This window comes from Trichoderma asperellum, chromosome 6 (genome assembly GCF_020647865.1).
Source record: "Trichoderma asperellum chromosome 6, complete sequence".
Taxonomy (NCBI): Eukaryota; Fungi; Ascomycota; class Sordariomycetes; order Hypocreales; family Hypocreaceae; genus Trichoderma; species Trichoderma asperellum.
This window is the reverse complement of record NC_089420.1, coordinates 2352042-2370960: the sequence shown is the minus strand read 5'-3', so window position 1 is coordinate 2370960 and position 18919 is coordinate 2352042. Positions and strand designations below refer to the sequence as shown.

At 51.9% G+C, this 18919-nt stretch overlaps 3 protein-coding genes across 3 annotated transcripts; 2 read left to right on the top strand and 1 right to left on the bottom strand.

Annotated features, from left to right (window-relative positions):
* Window positions 1–528: 528 nt before the first annotated feature.
* Window positions 529–1369, bottom strand: TrAFT101_010203 (uncharacterized protein; the record flags this gene model as incomplete). Its single annotated transcript, XM_066128877.1, has 4 exons — window positions 529–717; window positions 1017–1079; window positions 1168–1234; window positions 1329–1369. 4 exons carry the CDS (start codon window positions 1367–1369, stop codon window positions 529–531), a joined length of 360 nt encoding a protein of 119 aa, XP_065985002.1.
* A 5966-nt stretch (window positions 1370–7335) lies between these two features.
* On the top strand, window positions 7336–14322 carry TrAFT101_010202 (uncharacterized protein; the record flags this gene model as incomplete). Its single annotated transcript, XM_024903963.2, has 7 exons — window positions 7336–7669; window positions 7750–8042; window positions 8357–8448; window positions 11108–11375; window positions 11459–12580; window positions 13405–14103; window positions 14177–14322. Exons 3-7 carry the CDS (start codon window positions 8395–8397, stop codon window positions 14320–14322), a joined length of 2289 nt encoding a protein of 762 aa, XP_024755993.2. The 5' UTR covers window positions 7336–7669; window positions 7750–8042; window positions 8357–8394.
* Window positions 14323–15865: 1543 nt separating this feature from the next.
* TrAFT101_010201 (uncharacterized protein) lies at window positions 15866–18832 on the top strand. The gene has a single exon (XM_024902114.2). It carries the CDS (start codon window positions 16302–16304, stop codon window positions 18495–18497), a length of 2196 nt encoding a protein of 731 aa, XP_024755991.1. The 5' UTR covers window positions 15866–16301; the 3' UTR covers window positions 18498–18832.
* The last annotated feature ends 87 nt before the right edge of the window (window positions 18833–18919 follow it).

Sequence of the window (18919 nt, the reverse complement as noted above, 5' to 3'; positions counted from 1 at the left end):
AACACTGATTCTCTTGACCGACATCATATTGCAGCTCAGTAACGGCGATCGGCTAATTTGTCTCTTGCCCAGGGCATTGCTTGGTAGCCTCGTTTTGTCGGGCCACAGGCATTGGCAATTTATGCAGAGATGCGAACGTGCTGGCAACGGGTGCTCCGTTATCAGCGCACGGAGACGGACAATTTGCTCTGTAGAGTATTGGTTTGGTACCTTTGAAAACGCGTAGCATTCAAGCTATACATGCATCACAATAGCATTGTGTTTGCCTAGGCATGCTCGTACGAGTATGCCACATTGGTAGTAGTAGTAGCCATAGTGCAAATCGCGCTGCAACCCTGCTTGCAGCCTGTCAATACGCACCCATACATACTTGTTGCGCATCATACCACGTACTTTTGTCCAATATCTCATGCTTGCAACGCGCGGCAGCTCAACTTTGCCCGTATCATATCCCAAACACGTGAGGATAGAGAGCTGTTCGTGCCAACCTCTTGCTCATCCGCTTGCTGCAGCCGACGAGACATGACACTACAAAGCCGTATCGCGCATACAGAATACTAGGTACTTGCCATACCAGTCTGTCCGCCAATCGAAATTCCATTTGCCAGGGACATCTGCTCCGTCAGGCTTGGCAAGATCGGGCATCGCGTGGTGGAGCGAGTTGAGAAGTGAGATGAAGTGCCAGCCATGGCGGTGCGGCGTTTTGCTGAAAGGCCTCTCGTGTTTAAAATTAGCCCACTAGCCTTGGAGCATCGCGCTCGAATTTACTCGTACCGCGCTCCGCAGACAAAAGTAACGTTTGATATTAGCACAATTACGACGCACTTGCTAAGACGCCTTGCCACTAAAGAAGAGACCGTAATAAGTCCATGTATAGTATATTTCCCAGTAGTAGTGCTTTATGGTAGGTGGCAGGTGTGGTTCATCATGCAAGTACGGACGCATCGCTCATTGCGCCGAAGGAAGCGTGATTTAACCTAATACCTAGGAAGGTACCCAAGAAAAATCCCTCTTACAAGCGCTTTGTTCATAACGCCGTACGATTGACTAACAGTAAACGGAAGAGTAGGAGTGTAATCCTGCGTTTCCTTGGTCAGAGCCAATCTTCGCCATCTTAATTTGATGTTCATCATGCGTCTCTCGTAAGAAGCCACGGCAAATACTTACTTGTACGCTCCTACCAACTAACCGAGTGCGATGACAAGCAATTCGGGCTAGCTCACGAGGCTGGAACCTGTGGATGAAGAAAGACGTTGGTCGGTTAGCAATACAGGTACGAAGTACGGAGTATTACCGACTTACTACTACCCAGGTACTTCGTAGTATACCTAGTAATACCGTTGCGAATGAGCGGTAAACGGTGTAGCATGCATGAAGCGTCTGACATACGTATCAGGGCGACGGCCTGCAATGGTGCTTAAGTTATCATCATAAGCATAATACTACCTTGCGGACAGTCGTAGTATTCTATCACTTCTTCATTTATCGTCTTCGCTAAATCGGCCAGTTCATCTCAGGTTGGGCTGCGGCGATGTGGCCAAACGGCTACTGGACGCCTGTTGTCTCAGCTAAACAAGTATTGTCCACCAGGCCCTCTCCAGGCCTAAAGACGCCGCAGCCACGCCACGTTGGAACCACGGCCACTGGCCCGGTGGACTGGTCTCTCCCGTGGAGCCGGAAAGCCCCTGCCGGAAACCATGTCGCCACGAATCTTCTGCCGAAAGCCCACCCACAGCGGCTCAGAACCCCTGTCCAAGCCATTGCTTTGTACTCCGTACAGTACCAGCGAGATGCAATTTTGTGCTCTGTGGAGACGAGATGACACGCTGAATCATGTGGCGGTTGCAAAAAGAGAGTATATACATTGTATGAGGTTAGTAAAACAGTCGATGCACCAAGGACTACTGCCCGTTGACGGGTGGTATGCCCGGCAGGAGAGCCAAGAAGGGCAGGATGCAGGTACCTAGCCATTGCAGTACTTGCGTACCTACAAGTATGTACAACTTTTACAGGCACAAAGCCAATGTTAGCCAGCACAATATGAAATATGATATGTGGCGCCAGTGGCTAGCTACAGCCATGAACTGCGAACCAATGCTGGGTTTACCCCATACCGCTACTGGTACGCCTGCTGCTCCCTTGCATCACCATCCACAAGCACTGCAGAGGACAGCTGAGGATTGCCAGCAGCTGCCGGCAGGCGCCTAAGCGCAGATGGATCATTCAGACAGAGCCGCCATGTTACCCCCTGGCTGGTAATATGACGAGCAAAGATGCTCGGAGTTTCCTTCTACACATGCGGTAAGACTAGATGGAAACGGTCCAGCAAATATCCCCAACTGCCTATCTGCGTGTACACAGGGTTGAGCCAGGGGGCGACCGTAGCGGCGTCGATGCGCACGATGAGCAGCATCTGCCGTCCCAGGATTACTGCTCCTCCGTTGCCCCAGCCCCCGTGGGAGGAGAGTAGCATCAATGCTTACCGCCATGACAAGGGACGTGAGGCCTGTGCCCACGGCCAGGAATCAGGTACTATTAGCTGAAGATGTACCAACAAGCACGTCCTGCTGGTAGCAATGTTCTAGAATGTCTCCGTAATCGAACTCGGCTTGGATCTGGATATTGTCCATTACCACTAATGGCTTCGCTGCAGATCTACTTGGCGAAGCATCGCTACAATGCAGAGTTGAGTACGCCGAGCCTGAGTGCTAGGTACAAGTATTCCGTGGACAAGTATGACCTGCCACCGCAATTAAAGGATCGCGTCAGACCTGGATCATCTCACTCCCCCCCCTAAACAAGATCTCACGTCGGATGAATTGAAATCGACGATTGCCGGCCGAAATATCAGCAGTAGCGACGCAACAGAGCTGCAACCAAAACGGTCATCTGGCCGAACTGCGTACAAGCGTGTGTACGGAGTAGAGCTCCGTACCATCAGAGCCAAGCTTGCCTCTCCGCTTACAATATGGATATCCTAGTGGTGGCTAGGCTGCTATTCAGCCTGAAGGAGAGAGAATCGAGGGAATATCATTTACTTAGCGCGTCTGCCGTACGGAACACACATTGCCATTGCCCCTTAACACCGAGGCGGCCACTAAGCTGCCGTACGCAGTACAGTCCAGCCATTATCTTTTTCCCATTTGAGATTTGTGAATGTCACGCCTGCAGTCGGCATCTCCGGGCATGGCCGTCTCAGGGCCGTCATGATTTCACCGGCGCCGGCATCGTATGTAACATCAACAATTGAATGAGCGTCTACCTGCTAGATATGCCAGCCACCACACCCGGATGGTAAGAATATCCTTTCCTTCTCCAGTAAAGTCTCCAGCATGAGATTTTAACGGTGAAAGCCAGTACATACAAGTACATGTGTTTACTGCACAAATAACTAAGTACCTTCTAGTACAGGTAGGTAGCCGTTTAGCAACGCTGTCTTGGCGCTGACGAATTGTCCAAAAGCCCTTTTGATAGCTCGGAAGAGGTCTTGTCAATGCACAAGTCAATGCATGCAGCATCGGGGAGATAGCTGTCGCATTCGATGCTCCATATTCGGCAGCTTCATCGCTTAGGATACCAAGGGTCTGTGATGAACACAGATCTCTGACTTTCCAGAAGCATGCTCTGTTCTGGCAGGTAAGGTACATACTATGTACCTATGTAGGCATAGTAGTTCCTTCGCTTGGCCCTGGAAGAAAATACTACCTGTAATATGCGGCACCAACTTGTCTGTGGCACAAAGTATCCTCGACTTCGAATTTGGCATTGAGCGGAGCAGAGCACAAAGTACAAGTACTCGCACTATCCATGGTGTGTCCTGGAGGCCACGCTGCTGAGGGGCGATGGGAAGGAGGGATCCTCGCATCTTCTCCACGGCGCAGAGGCAGTAGCGGCCACAAACCCCCAGAGCAAGCTCCAAGCTCCCAGATTCCTGGCCAAGGCACGAGCAAGGATTTTGCTCTCTGCATCGACCGCTCAATATCCATCCTTGTTTGCCGTCTCCGCTGCATATCCGCCACGTTCCGACCGTTACCTCTGAACCCCTGCACAAGACGTGGTCTGCACCGTCCTCTGTGCTCCGTCTATAACTCTAAACATTTTCTGGGGATCAGATCATGGCCATATCCGAGTACAGCTCCAAAGTATAGCGGCAGACAAGCCACAACGGCACTTTGCTTCAAGGATGCTCGGTACAAGTGTCCAGGCCCTGCTTACCAGCAGCGACCGCATCGGCCCTTCGCCTGTCAACCTGCTACTATAGCAGATGCGCTTAGCGATGACATGCTTTCACGGGCGAGTCGCCATAGGCAGGAATAACTTTTAGGATGCTGTGTGGGCATCGCGGCAAATTAATCCGATGCGGAATTGGCCTTGGAAAGGGATTGTTGCGGGCTCTCCTCATCAGACCACTCCGCCTAATGGACGAAAATGTATACTCCGTTTGTGACTGTACGGATCGCTGGCGAGCATTGACTGGCAGTGGTAATAGGTATGAAGAACCCGAACAAGCTACCTAGGCACCTATCTACCCACAAGCGACCCCTCGCGGTCACATTAAAGATGATATGCGGTTGTTACCGCAGCTGAGACACACACCGAAGGAAGAAGGCTGGATCTCAAGACGATCTCATGAAGTCTGGTGCGAGCCAGCATGTCTATCTGGAGAGGGTGACTGCCTGTCAATGATCCTGGACTGCGCCAACGCTCCATGGGCCCCATGATTTTAGCGATATTCCATATTTCCACGTGTATTTCTTGTGGGAGCATCCTCTCACGCTGCAACCGACAGGAAGCTTTAGTGTCATCTCCAAGCGAAGGACAGCACGGCCATTCATCGCCCGAACGAGCAATTAGGAGCGCACAATCTTCGCCGAACCCTTTAGCGCCTATGGAGTAATACTCGGGCGGTGCGCTCATCGTACCAGTGGATGAAGAATTTTTTCTTCTCCCACTCTCTTTGTCTTGCATCACATATTCAAAAGGAAATTAAAAATGTGTCATTTTGCCTTAGTGGCATTTCGACGTGCTAAGGCAGGTGGGTAGCAACGACACTAGTCGGATTCATGCGGCTATGCGCAAGTCCTCCGTATCTGCGCCAAATTGAGGCGGTTAGGATTAAATCCAGGCCCCATCTCGTGCCACTTCATCATGAGAGCTTTACTCAGCATGAGAAAGAACGAACCTAGTGGAACACCACAATTTCCTCATACATACAGTCGCGTCTTGGCATTCGCCCTCAATTTGAGTGATCGCCGCACACCCGCCAGTCTAAGCGGCGTTTCGGACTCTGGCTGCTGCCAAGTAGAAGAATTCGATTACGAAGTGCTACCGAGCACTAAATGCTGCCATAGGTCTCGACAGCCCTGCAAGGCTCTCTTGGTTACAAAGTGTGGCATCTCTGGTTTTACGGTTGACGAATATTTACATCATGAACTCGACGACGCAAGAGACGAGACACCCTGTTGATATCAGTCGGCAATGCCGCTTATGCTATCCCATTACGAAGTACATGCGCGCATGCCGTATAAAAATCTTTAGCCTCAGGCGGCTGGTCCGGCCCGTTTTGTACATGTGGATATTCTGAAAGGGACCGAACCGCGACTAAGCTGTGTGAGGTTCTCCGCACCCAGGACAGAAAGGGTAATTGACAAGAGGCAAGCACGTTGGTAACACTGCCTATGTATGTTCCTACTTTGGCGCAGTTGGCAGCATTGTTGCTACTCCATAGTACGGATACTTTGTATACTCTACTCTGTCCGAAACACAGACACCAGACAAGAGGTCTGCCTCGTGGAGGGCACGGAATAGCACCAGCAAATATTGCCCCAATGATGTTGCATCTCCGGTAGTGTCACCTATTTTGAGCTGGTACGTATGAGGCGTTTATAATACAAGTAAGCTAACCTGAGGGATAAGCGAGACAATACTACGAAGAATTCATGTACTGACATTAACAATTCCCTCAGCTCCCTCTGGAATAATATCTCTGTAAGGGCTGTGCAACATACTGCTACCTCCGTATTTTCAAGCCACTTGCAATAAAGCAGCAGTCGGTAGCGCCTGCGAAAGAGCCTGCTGTACTCGTACGAGTATTTCCACCGGGACTGGGCACGAAATAATAAAGCTAACGAAAAGAGGCAGTCATCTGCTTGAGACGCCAAGCCGGGCTCAATATCTAACTACACACATTGGCACGAGGCCAATTCAATTACAAATGCTGCTTAACATTTCTCGACACGACGACCTAGAGATACCTGATCTAGGCCAATGGAAGTCGGCCGTGAGAGGTCCAAGACTCCACGCCACTCCCACGCGCCGTATTGAAACTGGATAGTGCTACTCCGTATTACCTACCTGTGAGTATGTAATGTAGCATTGCCTACAAGTACAAACCTTTGTGCTGCAAAGAGAGCGGCCCCACGCCCAATCTGCCTAGAGTGGCGGCGTGTTGATTACTGGCAAGTGCTTGGGGACTAAGAGCCGTTTCCATTCTTGCCGGATGAGGCCTCCGGTTTTCATGATATATGTTTATATGTCTTCGGTATTTGACCTGCTTGATGTCTCTCACTGATTGGCATCATTACAAGTTACTGCTAGTACTTGATATGGGTACTCTCTCATCTCCTATCCCGTTGTGCAGCGCCAAAATGCATGGTAGGCACTGGAACCGTTATTGTGCAGTAGCATCTCTTGACCTTGCAAGCATCTTGCCGCGCCTTGACCAGGATTTAGTGCTGACTGAACCCGCTAACCATCTGGCAGGTCTTTTCCCTGGATCGGCTCCACCGCCGCTCTACTAGCCAAAAGAGAGTCCTGGTCACATTAGCCATGAGTGTAAAATTCGGCCTAGTAGGATGGAGCACTACATACTTGTCGCTGCGCACGCCGGGGTCTTTCAGAGAACAGAAGTCGGTAAGATCTTTTCATTTTTTTTTTTTTTCTTTTATTGTCCTCTTCCGGCCTTGACGCAAAGACCATTTCCGTGTACCTGTGGCCGCCTGTATATGTAGCATAAGGGGCTCCTAAGCTTCATTCAAAGCTGTATGCGGCTTTAAATTCCCATTCTTGCATGCAGACATCACCACCTTGTAGTCATTGACTCTTGACAGTTCTTCGATACTGCTACTCTATATGTACAAGTAGGTACTCTATGGCGGTAGTACGGCTAGTAGTGGCATGAGAATCATCCCTGTTCGCCATGTCCAGGCGTCTGAGCCGAAGCTTGAGTGCCGGTGCCTCGGAATCGCCCGTCTACCAGGGTAAAAGGGGCCAGCGCTTGAGCAACAGCACCCATGCCTCTTTTTTTTCTTCTAGTATTCGTACCCAGTCTACAGTATGTTCCGTGCCTACGGAGAGCTACATGTAGCGGTACTTCGTGCCTTCTCATAATTGGCATTATTCGTTATCTCCCTACCTTTACGAATCATGTCGTGTGCATAGGCTGATCACCTTTGAATTTCTCTGCAGCCGAGCTTATCCTAATTTTGCTTCTCTCTTTCGCATCCTCTTCATTTGCTTATTTACTCGACGGGGTTCCAAGCTGAACCGTTTGGAACTTACCTTGAAATTTTTCATGAGACCGACCCATTCATCTTCAGGAGTGCAGCCTAATACAAGCGCCTGTGCTGTAGTGATATCCGCCCTGCGTGTTTCTTCTTTGCTCTAGTTTGTATGGAATGCCACGAGCCTCGCTGATGGGACGACGGTATATCCTTGGACTTGCATGAACTAATGTAACAACTCGTGTAGTACCTACCGCAGAACCCAGCACCTGAGCGAAACTCCTGCAGGAGGCTTGCTCTTTAGGCAGTTGAAGCATTCTCTCTGCCAGCCAATTGCCACGACTCAACTGTGCCGCCACATTTCTAATACTGGCGGTCGAGATATCACAAGCCATCTGTGACCGCTGTGGCTTTGCATTCACTGCCTGCAAACCTCCACGTTACGTAGTGGACAAGTACTATACCTGACAAAGTTGCCAAAGCTCTGCTGCTTGGGCCTCACGACTAGCTTTTGGCTGGAGATTACTGAGAATTTTCAAAGTAAGTACTATTTCATATATTAAATATTCTCAACTCGACCACGATCTCCCCCAGAGCTCTCTGTCCCGAACGCATTATCATCGGAGGGGCTTGTTTATATCATTTTCTGCACAAGTCCATCCCGGCTGTACACGTAACCTTGAGCTCGTCTAGGAATGTTATTCTGGGAAATTCTGCTATCAAGATATATCCTTGAACGCAAGGAAACTTGACAATGCAATTGAGAACATTCATGAGCACTTCCGGGCTTTCACTTCCAACCTCTCATACTACTTCTGCACTTAAGCTAAGCTTCGCTGATTGACACTGCTTAGTATCTCCAAGGTCAAAACTTCTGGTTCTGATTGCAATCATGGCGACTCTCGGCCAAACCCGAGCATATTTCCAGGACCATACTACCGAATTAGTAAGTTGCATTTCTCGATTTTTTCGCCGTTGCCCCTTTTCTACACATGCTCAACATAATTCTATCTCCCTCCAAATATCGGTGCAAGAACTTTCCCACAGATTCCTTCTAGAGGCATAGCACCAAGCGGTGTCAGCAAGCCCGTAAAGGTTTCTATCGACATTCAGGCCAGGGTGTGATCTGTGGCCGCGAAGCTCGCTAGTGTGCTCTGTCGCAAGATTAACCAGGCCGGGACTCACTGTGTGGGCTTATAGCGAGCAGCTCCTGTTTCACCAGCGGCCAGGGCGCCACCTACGACAGGGCCGAGTGGGCCCAAATGGCACTGGTCTTGGTGTCAGTCGGCGATATTTGAGCAGCAGCTAGGCGAGAAATAGGGCCCTGAGAGGGAGTGACCCAGTGGTCAGGAAGCCACGAGAGCTGCAGCAAAAGACCTTGACGCGTTGCATAACCAGAGCCAACCGCCGTCTTGAAGCGATTGGAGCTTCGAGTAGCATTGACTGGAAGCTGCCTGGCGTAGCTGTATCGAAGTACACAGCACTCTGCAATCTTTATTTTTGAGCAAAGTTGCGTCAATGGCAAGGGGCCAGCCACCTGGTACCTAGTAGCGTCTCATTTGACAACTGGGTTCTCGCTGAGCCGCGCTTATTCTTCGTTCAAGTATACGGAGTACCTGGTCAGTATGTACACCACTACTCAGGGACACAGAGCAAGGCTATCATACGCTGGATGCAAGCGCAACGCCTACGGAATACCGTATAGGCCAGTGGAGATTAAACAGCACTTGAGGGAAACACAAAAAGCTGCTGTGTTTTACGGGTCTAATACGACCCAATCGTCGAGCTCTCGGTGGGGGCCGCGCCACCGCATCTACTCGTGGGAAGCTGCTAATGTCTGCTCCTGTCCCGAGACTGGCTCAGCTGCTTGGAGGCGTGGCGCGGCGCGGCGCTATGCCACAGTTGATGGATGGAGGGATGGAGAACACTCAGCCATGTTGGCCAGACGAGAATAGCATATTGCTCGCAAAAGCTTGCTCGTCGCATCTCTGTACGCAACGGCGGAATGGGCTGCACAGCGCACAAATATGAACATATCAGAGCAGAAGGATGAATGACCGCGACCAGGCTGGCGCTCAAGGTGGGCTCGGTGTCCGCCGCGCCGGTAGCCGAAACCGGGGAACGTTCATCTGGTCTACTCTGAATGTGTCTGTGCCTGCATTTGTCCTGGCCTCCCGTTTGTTAGAGCATGGCCAGCACGGACAAGTGTACCTACGTGTACGAGGCACGAGCAACTGATCTCGGCTCTCCAGCTTATGTACAAGCATGTACTTGGCCGCGGGGCGACAACGGATGACGATGGCGATGGCGATGGCGCTGCTGCTGCTGCTGCTGCTGCTCCTCATGCCGGCGTCTCTGTTCACGCTGTCTCTGCACTGCAGGACGTGCTAGTGCCGTCCGCCACAGTGCTGGGTCAAGCCATTTCCCTTTCTTCGACCTCTCGCCCACCCACACACACCGCCTGTGGGCTAACGAGAAGATGGTGATGGCAATCCCGGCACAATCCTTGTCCGCTGGCTAGGCCCGGCTCTCCAGTGCCTGATTGGGCAGCTGGTCCTGGTCATGTCGCCCCTGGCTCGACTTGCCAACGCTATTATTGGCTGTGTAATCAAAGCCTCTGCGCCCCTGTCGCGTCTCCCATGCGCTGGCTAGCCCCGGTTCTGGCCCATCCTTGCTCCCCGTCGCTCTCAAGCTGCCTCTCCCGACGAGACACCCCCTCCCCTGCTAGTACGGCTCAAAAAAGTATTTGGGACTTGGGGTCACCTAGCTCCTTTGCTTTTTGCAATCCCTCTGGAAATTTTTTTCTATTTCTCGGCGCGAGAGAGAAAAATAAATAAAAAAAAAAAAAAAAGAAAGAGCGAGCCTTATCCTCCTTTTCTGCTGAGCGCGTTGCATATCTGCGTCCTTTATTCCTGTACTGCAATTTTCTACACGTCCTCTTTTCCCAGGGGCCTTCAGCAAAGCCTCTCGTTTCAAGGAAGCATTCTTGACCGTCCCGATTCTGCATCTCCGTTCTGTACGGTACGGCGGTAAGCATCAGTCCCGTACTTTGCATACCACCTCAGATCCCTACGCAAATTCCCTGGTCCTTGGGCCAAACATAATTTTCTTCCCTCGTCCACCCCTCCTTGCTCGTCCGTCAGGTATCTTTTCTCCCCCTGGCTTGTCCTCTTTGTGCTTGTTGCATGGCCGCCCCGACGGCGCAAGAAACCGCCCTGCTCGTTTTCCTGTCTCCCGTTGTTCGCAAGCCATCCCCCCGGTCTCCCGCTCATCCCTCGCTCTCCCAATTCATAATCTGGAGCTAGGCGGTACGACGTCCCCACGTTGCGCCCACTGTACCTCTACCCCAAAGCCCTCTCTGTCTCCGGTACGCGAGTCCAAGATTGCTTCTACCGGCGTTGTCTTTTCAGGCCTAGCACGCCTCACCCGTGTCATCCCGGTCGTGGCCAGGGGATTGGCCCACCCCACCACGACTTGGTAGTCCATCAGTCTGTCAAGGGGGCAGATAAAACATCAAACGCGTCCTATCTCGACATGTTTTTCTTTACCAGCTTAATGAGTTTTTCGACGTTGAAGTTTTACTGATGCGTGTTCTCCATATGCAGCATCAAGCCCACCACCAGCAACAGGGTCACCCGCCTTCGCAACAGCTTCAGCATTCGCGTCCCCCAAGCATTGTTCACCAACAACACCACCCTCATTCGCAACACCAGCCGCCGCAGCATCACCAAGGCGCATACTCATCGCAACACACTCTCCCGCAGGCGTACCAGGCCGGCAACCAGGCGACCAGCACGCCAGAAACCTTGAACTACTACAACCACCCGAGCCCGTACAGCACACCAGGTGCCACGAGCGGATACACGTCCGCCGGTAAGTTTCTCTGCGCGCAGCAGCGCACACACGCACGCGATTCCGCCTTGTTCAGGATGCTAACGCACAAGTCTCTTTTGCAGATACCTCCGACATGATGGCCGCCGCTCAAATGCCCAGACCTCCCTACCCTCCAATGTCATATCATACACCACAGTCCAATTCGCCCGCGTCAGTAGCGTCACCATCGCAGCATGAGCAGCACAGAAATTTGTACGGCCAGCCGCAGTCTCAGCATTTGCAGCAGTCCATGTACTACCAGCCTCCGCCTCAATACCAGTCCATGCCCCATCAGGCGGCTCCCTCTCCCTACGCGCAGCATGCCCATCACCATCAACAATCAATGGCCTCGCAACCCAATATGATGATGTCGCATGCAGCACAGCAGAACCAAATGCCGCCGCACGCGGCGCAGCACGCACAGCATGCGCAGGCCGGCATGACAGGTAGCCCGCGGCCCAAGATCGAGCCCCAAGTTCCCCTGCAGCTGCAGAAACAGCAGCCCTCTCCCATGTCGCAGCCCCACCATCAACAGGGTCCGCCACAACTTCAGAGTCCTGCTAACCCGACTCCTGCGGTTAACCCCAATGCCGCTCCGGGCCCTATCCCAGCGACGACGCCTCTCGTTGTAAGGCAAGATGGCAATGGCGTTCAGTGGATTGCCTTTGAGTATTCCCGGGACCGGGTTAAGATGGAGTACACTATTCGCTGCGATGTCGAGTCGGTAAACATCGAGGAGCTTTCCCCCGAGTTCAAGCAGGAGAACTGTGTCTACCCAAGGGCATGCTGTCCCAAGGATCAGTACCGCGGAAACCGGTTGATTTACGAGACTGAGTGCAACAGAGTCGGATGGGCTCTGGCACAATTGAACGTGCCGCTGCGAGGCAAGCGAGGCTTGATCCAGCGTGCAGTGGACAGCTGGCGCAACAGCAACCAGGATCCTCGACTCCGAAGCCGACGAGTTCGCCGCATGGCCAAGATGAACAGTCGCAAGCAGCAACAACAAGTCCAGGGCGCTCCGCATCCTGGTGCTCATATGGCAGGCCCTGGTGGGCCAGGAGGACATCCAGGCGCTCCCGCACACATGCCCACAGCTCATGCGCCCAACATGGGCAAGCCAACGATAGGCGGCATGGGGCAACCTATGCACCATCACCATGCCGGGGGCCACCCTGACGGCGGCGCACCGGGTGGAGAAGAAGTCGGTATGTTTCACCAGATGTAATTCTTTGAAATGATCGCATCTGCTGTACACTTGCATCACCTTTTTTGCTTTGCAACCCTCATTAGAGACAGTTTTTACGCCGTCAAAACGTTGTGTTGATTTAATGATACCAACTCATTTTTTACACCCATGCAAAAAAAGCACTTTACACTTATATTTGGCAAGGCAACTCTTTATTTGCCTTTTCACGAGTGGCCTTTGTCTTTTTATTATTTCCCGTTTTTCCTTGGCTTCTCTTTTTTTCCTTTCCCTCTTCGGCTCTATGACACTTTAGGAATTTGGGTTCTGTAACAATCTGTTATTTCACGTCCTTTTTTTTTTGTTTGTTAAATAGCAATGGGCCGGCTTCGCTTGTCTTACCGCGCATTATTATTACCTATTTTATACAGCATGCCTTAATGGCAAGAGGTCGATAGTCGGTCCCTCGGTTGGCACAAATCCTGTATATTATCATAAAAAGTCGCATCGGCTGCCGCTGCTGTTCAAGTTTGTCTGCTTTTGCTGGTGGTTTTCGCGCGACTCTTAGATGAGTTCTCAAAATATGCCTTGAGGCTATAAAAAGTTTTCCCCCTTTTCTCTCACCAGCTTTGCTGGCAGCTAAACTTTGCTATGCTAATTAGGAGAACATTTCTTCAATAACGCATAGTGGAGAAGTTGGTTTGCCTTTCTGTTTTATTATCCTCCTTTAAGATGTTTCTGTGTTTTGCCGTCCTTTTATAGTATTGGTTATTTCATTCTCCCTGTCATTCGCGTTTGCTCGCCGAGTAGTAATTATGGAGAGTAAAAGCTAACGCGTATGTTGAGGCGAAGGAAATAATCCCTACGAGGATAACCACCACCACCATCAAGCGCCAGCGGCTCAGATGCCCCCTGCTGGCAACGACGATGTGAGACAAGCACACGTCTTTGCGGGATACGCGGGCCCGGGTTCATATCCCGTCGGTCCTCAGGGCGGGTCGATGTCTCATATGGCTCCTCGGACAAACGGTGCCATACCAGCGAGGAGTCATGGCCGTGTCGACGACGCCAGTGACGACCTGTTCCCCGACATCCCTGAAGCCAAGAGACGCAAATTCATCTTAGTTGAAGACAATGTACGGGCCTCACGCCTTCGTGTGCGTGTCACCTTGGACGGCGTAGATACGAATGAGATCCCAGACAGCTTCCGCAAGGGAGCAAGTGTATTTCCCAGAAGCTTTTTCCCTCGTGAGATGCAAAGCCCACCCCCCAGTGCCACGGGCTCGCAATTCTTCGTTGACGACGTTTCGGATGACGGAACGCAAGAGACTGAGGGCCGCGAGGCTTCCCGCCGCGGTGTTGAAAAATCTAGGGGCGAGGTGGTGAAGATTACCATGGCGGAAGGCCAAGAGAGGGAGGCGACTATTCCGAGGATGAGAAAATCAGGTCGTGTCAACGAAGTGCGGCTGAACGATCTTGGCTACCGGATGGCTTGGCTACAGAGCAGAGTGTTTTCTGGCCGGACTGTGTTCCTCCAACGAGCCCGTAAGTAGTTTTTACCACTGCTGCGCATTTGTGAACCGGAGAGAGTATTTTGAGATGTTGACAGGATAAATAGTCGACTGCTATCGAAACAAGACGCGCGCAGCAATTGAAGGTGCTATGGTTGACGTCCAGTCTGTAGCACCTCATTTTGAAACCAGGCCCGGGAAGCGACGATGGGCCAACCGGATGAAACGTGCAGCGAAGAATAACGATGATTAAAAGCCATTTTCTTTTCTTTTCTTTTCTTTTTTTTTTTTTGGGCGAAGCTCTTCGTTGATGATACATTTTCACCTACCTTAAAAAAAAAACGCTTGATGCGTCTTTTATGTAACTATTCTGACCTTTGGGATTGAATGGTTGTTTACCCCCCGGATGCCTAATTCTTTCCGTTTTCTTTCCGAGGGGCTATGATGAAACGGTTCCCGGTTCACGGTTTTTTTTTTCTCTTTCTCCTTTTGCTAGTTTAATGTCCTTTTGCTTGCTATATGATTTATGGAATTGTATGCATCTAGGTCAAGCGGTTTTCAAAAGCTGCACTATGATAGGGAACTAATGGGTTTTGCAAGCGGGCTGGATTACTTGGAAATATATGGGGATGGTTTGGGTTATTCGAACGTCCAAGGATGAATTTGACTGATGACACAACTTGCGCTTCTTTTTCCTCAGCCATAAGTTGGCTTCTCTCCTCGTTCTCTGCAGTAAGCCTTTTTGCTGTTACTTGCCATCTAAATTGCACGGCTTACACAGGTGTATGTATGACTATGACTATTTGTATAAGAGTTTAGCGACCGTGTCGAAGATTGCGAGATATCATCTCCAGACAAGTAGAGTAATGCACTATTCACAATGCCTTGAAAATGTAGTGTTTATCAATACTGACGGCATGTAAGCCGTTTGTATGCTCTAGTATGATTTGACTGTCGATATTAGAGAGCGAGCTGTCACCGTTCTCTGACAAGGGTTTGCAATCTATGTACCTCGGAGGCAATGCAAGGGGGAGATTCTGGAAGACGCAGCGAACTCACGGTACCTGCAGAGTACATAGCTTACTTGGACGTTCTTACGGAGCAGAGACCGTAGTAGCACACCTTAGTGATGTACGCCTTGCCAATAAGAAGGGACAGAAGACGAAGAGTCCAGGCGGGAAGTGGATTCGGGGGCGCACATGGCAGCTCCCTGCCTTCTCGACAGCATTGCAGCCGCTGGAGTGCCCGCCCCCCCTGGCGCAGATCACGGCCCTGCATGCCCTGTAAGGCTCGGAGAACGTGTGGGGAGGCATCCTGGTCTCGTCTGCTGAGGGCCAAGAGGCGACGATTCCAGCGAGACGGTTTGCATCGAGTGCTGGCCCACGTCCCGTGTGCAGCGCCGAGCTTGGCAGGGTGCTTTGTACAAGTACAGCATGTGCTGCTGTACACACCTTGCATGGCGAAGCTTGGCCCTCGAGCATCCACAAGGGAACCAGGTTCATGGGAGTTTAATTTTGGTTTCTCCCGCTCCCGCTCCCTGACGCTGACCGGCCAGGCTTTGCCTGCCGAGGCCGGTCTTTTCTTTCCTTTTTCCTTTTTTTTTTCTACTGTACGAGTACATGTAACGCAAGCAAAAAACCCTTAGTGGCGGCACAGTTCAAGGCAGCCCCTGCTGGTGGGTTCGAATGCTTTTCTGCGACGAGATGGCGGGCGCGGCATGTGGATATCACCTAGCAGGACCAGGTGTTTTGTCTTGTTCACACGCCATGCCATGTGCAGCTCCCATGCAGCCTGGATTGCGCACCTGGCGTGGCTGACTCGGCCCGCTTTTGGGGGCGGGCTGTGGCTTATGTGCCTTTTTCCCTTGGCTGCATCACTTGCCAACTTATACACATCAAACCAACTACAAGCGCGAGTCGATTGCGACGACGAAGCAAGTCCCTGTTTGGGAGGATATCGCCGTGGCTGGATTTTTGAACAAGGGGAAAGAGTGGATTTCACGGGGATATATACCGATTCTAAGGGCCACGCTTGCTGCGTTCTGGCCTTTTGCGGAGGGGAGCGACCACAGCCTCCTGACCGACACGACGAATCGACATACGACGGCCACGGCGCAGCAATAGGCACGCAGCTGTGATACGATACATATAAAAGCAAGCCTGGCGAACGCCGAGGGCTGAACTTTTGCAAAAGGAAAAGACCGCCGCGTGTGATTTTCCATGTAAACCAGCCATGGCGCATCATCACCAATACCCTCCGTCGCAGCTCGAGGGGGAGATTTTCGAGATGCCCGCCGACTCGGTGGCGCCAAAGACGGAGCCGCTGCCGCAGGCCAATCCGTGGCCGTTTTACCTGGACCAGGACGTGCGGACGGAGGCGCGAGTTGATAAAGAGGAGGGCGCTGGGAAGACAAAGGTTGCTGAGCAGCCGTTGGCGAATCCGTGGGCGTATTTTGGACCCGAGATGACGTCGGATGAAGGGAAGGACAAGGAAGAAGATGAGAGCGGGCATGAGGCTGCAGGGGGAGCGAGAGTGGTTGAACCGAGTGTTGGTGGATTGGGGATCAAGATGGAGGAGGAGCTTAAAATGGAGGAGCAGGGAGATTCCAAGGCGGAGAGTGAAAATGTCGAGGATCCTTCGCTACGGCCACCACCGCTGCATCTCGGCGGACATGACAAACAAGGCGGGGATGAATCTCCTCCTCATGATGTGCGCCCTCCTGTACCAACAGTATCACCACCACCACCACCACCACCGCCGCCGCCGCCGCCACCGGGGACAGACTATATAGCGCCTTTACGATTATCGAGAAAGCAGGTCCCAGCCTTCACAGTCGCGCCGGCCTTCAAGCCATATCTCCCACCAGAAGAGACTAACAATGAGACGGTTGCGCCGCTGAAAGTGAAACACCAGAGGGCATCATCTGAAGGTCCCCAAGGTGGCTCGACTGCACTGCCGTATAGGCCTTATCGGCCTCCTGGATATGTTACACCGCCGGGATCGAAATCAGACCATGGAGTTGATGTGGCGGCACATGCTGTGATGCCGGTTCCTAGGCCTGCATCCACATCATCGTCGCCGGCAAAGGCGCCTCCCCCTCCGCTGCCGAATGCTCAGGAAACTCTGGTTACCGGGGCTGTGGCTCCCCAGATGGCGCCGCCTCTGAAAACACCATCGCCGTCAGCTTCGCCAAATCCTTCGCAGCAGCAGCAGCAGCATCAGGTTATTGAGCCGTCTGGTTCGACGGGGGCTCCTTTAGATGGAGCGGCACCGCATCGCCTTCATTCACCATCAGTAACGGCTGGTTCTCAACTTCCTCCTGCTCCCGCTCAAGCTCCACCACCTCCTCCAGCCTCTGCTGCTGCTCCTCCTCCTCCTCCTCCTCCTCCTCCTCCTCCTCCTCCACCCCCTCCTGCTGCTTCAATTGCGTTTCATGCTCCTCCACCTCCCGTACCTCAGACGACGGCTGCTCCTTTACATCATCATTCACCAAGTCCATCAGCTTCCAGTCCGGCTCTAGGCCCACCGTCAAGCTCGAGTCCTGCTCCGGGCTACTCTCTTAACTCGAGCCCAGCGCTTGGACACCAACCATATATGTCGCCTCATTCTGCTCCCACTTCGTCTATGCCTAGCCCGAACATGACTACATACCCATTCCAACCCATCGGTCAAGGTCAGCCGCAAAACTTGTATCCTTCCTCGACCCCTACGCCGCCGACAGGATCTCCAGGCCATCCAGCTTCGATGTATTACCCACCTGCCCAGCCGTATACGCCTCCGCCACCAACTTCAAGTTATGATATCCCACAACGGACGTATGCATCTTCAGCCGATATTCCACCTCCCCAGCCACCACGACCGCCGCAGTACCAACAACCATCGCCGGGTGCATATCAGCCCCAAGCGTCGCCGCAGTCACCTTTGCCTTATGCATTCCCTGACGTACAAAGGCCAGACACGCAACCTCCTTATGCGCAGCCTTCCATGTATAATCTTCCATACGGGCCAGCGGTGGCTCCCCATCAGCATCAATATCCAACTCAGCCAACGTACGCTGCTCCTAATAGCGAAGGCCCATCTTCTCCAAACCCACAAGATCTACTATATGCCGCGCCGCCTCTGCCGCCTCGCCCGGCAACGGCAACTGGCTGGGGCTCTCAGCCGCAAGTGCTCACGGGCTTCACCCCCCACGTCGTAGCTTACCCTCCGCCGCCGAAGAGAGTGTTTGACCCGCCGCCCGCGGCCCCGGCTGGCCCTCCTAGGAAATCATCGGGGGGCATGGGCATGGGCAGTGGTAAGCTCTTTAGCAGCTCTTCGGCCTTGAAGTGGATCGATAAGACGGGCAAGGGGCTGGAGAATCGTCTCGATTCTGTGCTTGGTTCGCAGGGTGCGTCTAAGCTGCCGCCTCAGCCGCCTCGACCAAACTGAGATGTCGAATGGATTTCTTTCCTTCTATATATATATGTGTGTGTGTGTACATGCATCTGATGAGCGAATTTTTGGATTAGAAGCAGCGATTCGGAATTTGATATTGTTACAAAGTGGACCAAAGAGGGGGAATGAAGAGATGGTTTTGGCTATATTAACTATAGCTGGTGTATTTGATGCATTGCATTTTTCTTTTCTTTTTCGTCTTTTGTATAATATTCTTTTTGCGTATTTGTTAACTGTACATGCCTTGGAAAATACCATCTAATATTTCCAGAAAGGCTTTTACTAAAGGGTTAGATAGCCAAGTCGTTCAATATACCAATTTATCAAACAGGGTACTTATCTACAGTCCAAAATCGCTTTTGTTTTGCCCAATGAGCATGCTTGTATGCTATGCTGATTTGTATACTTGTGTAATA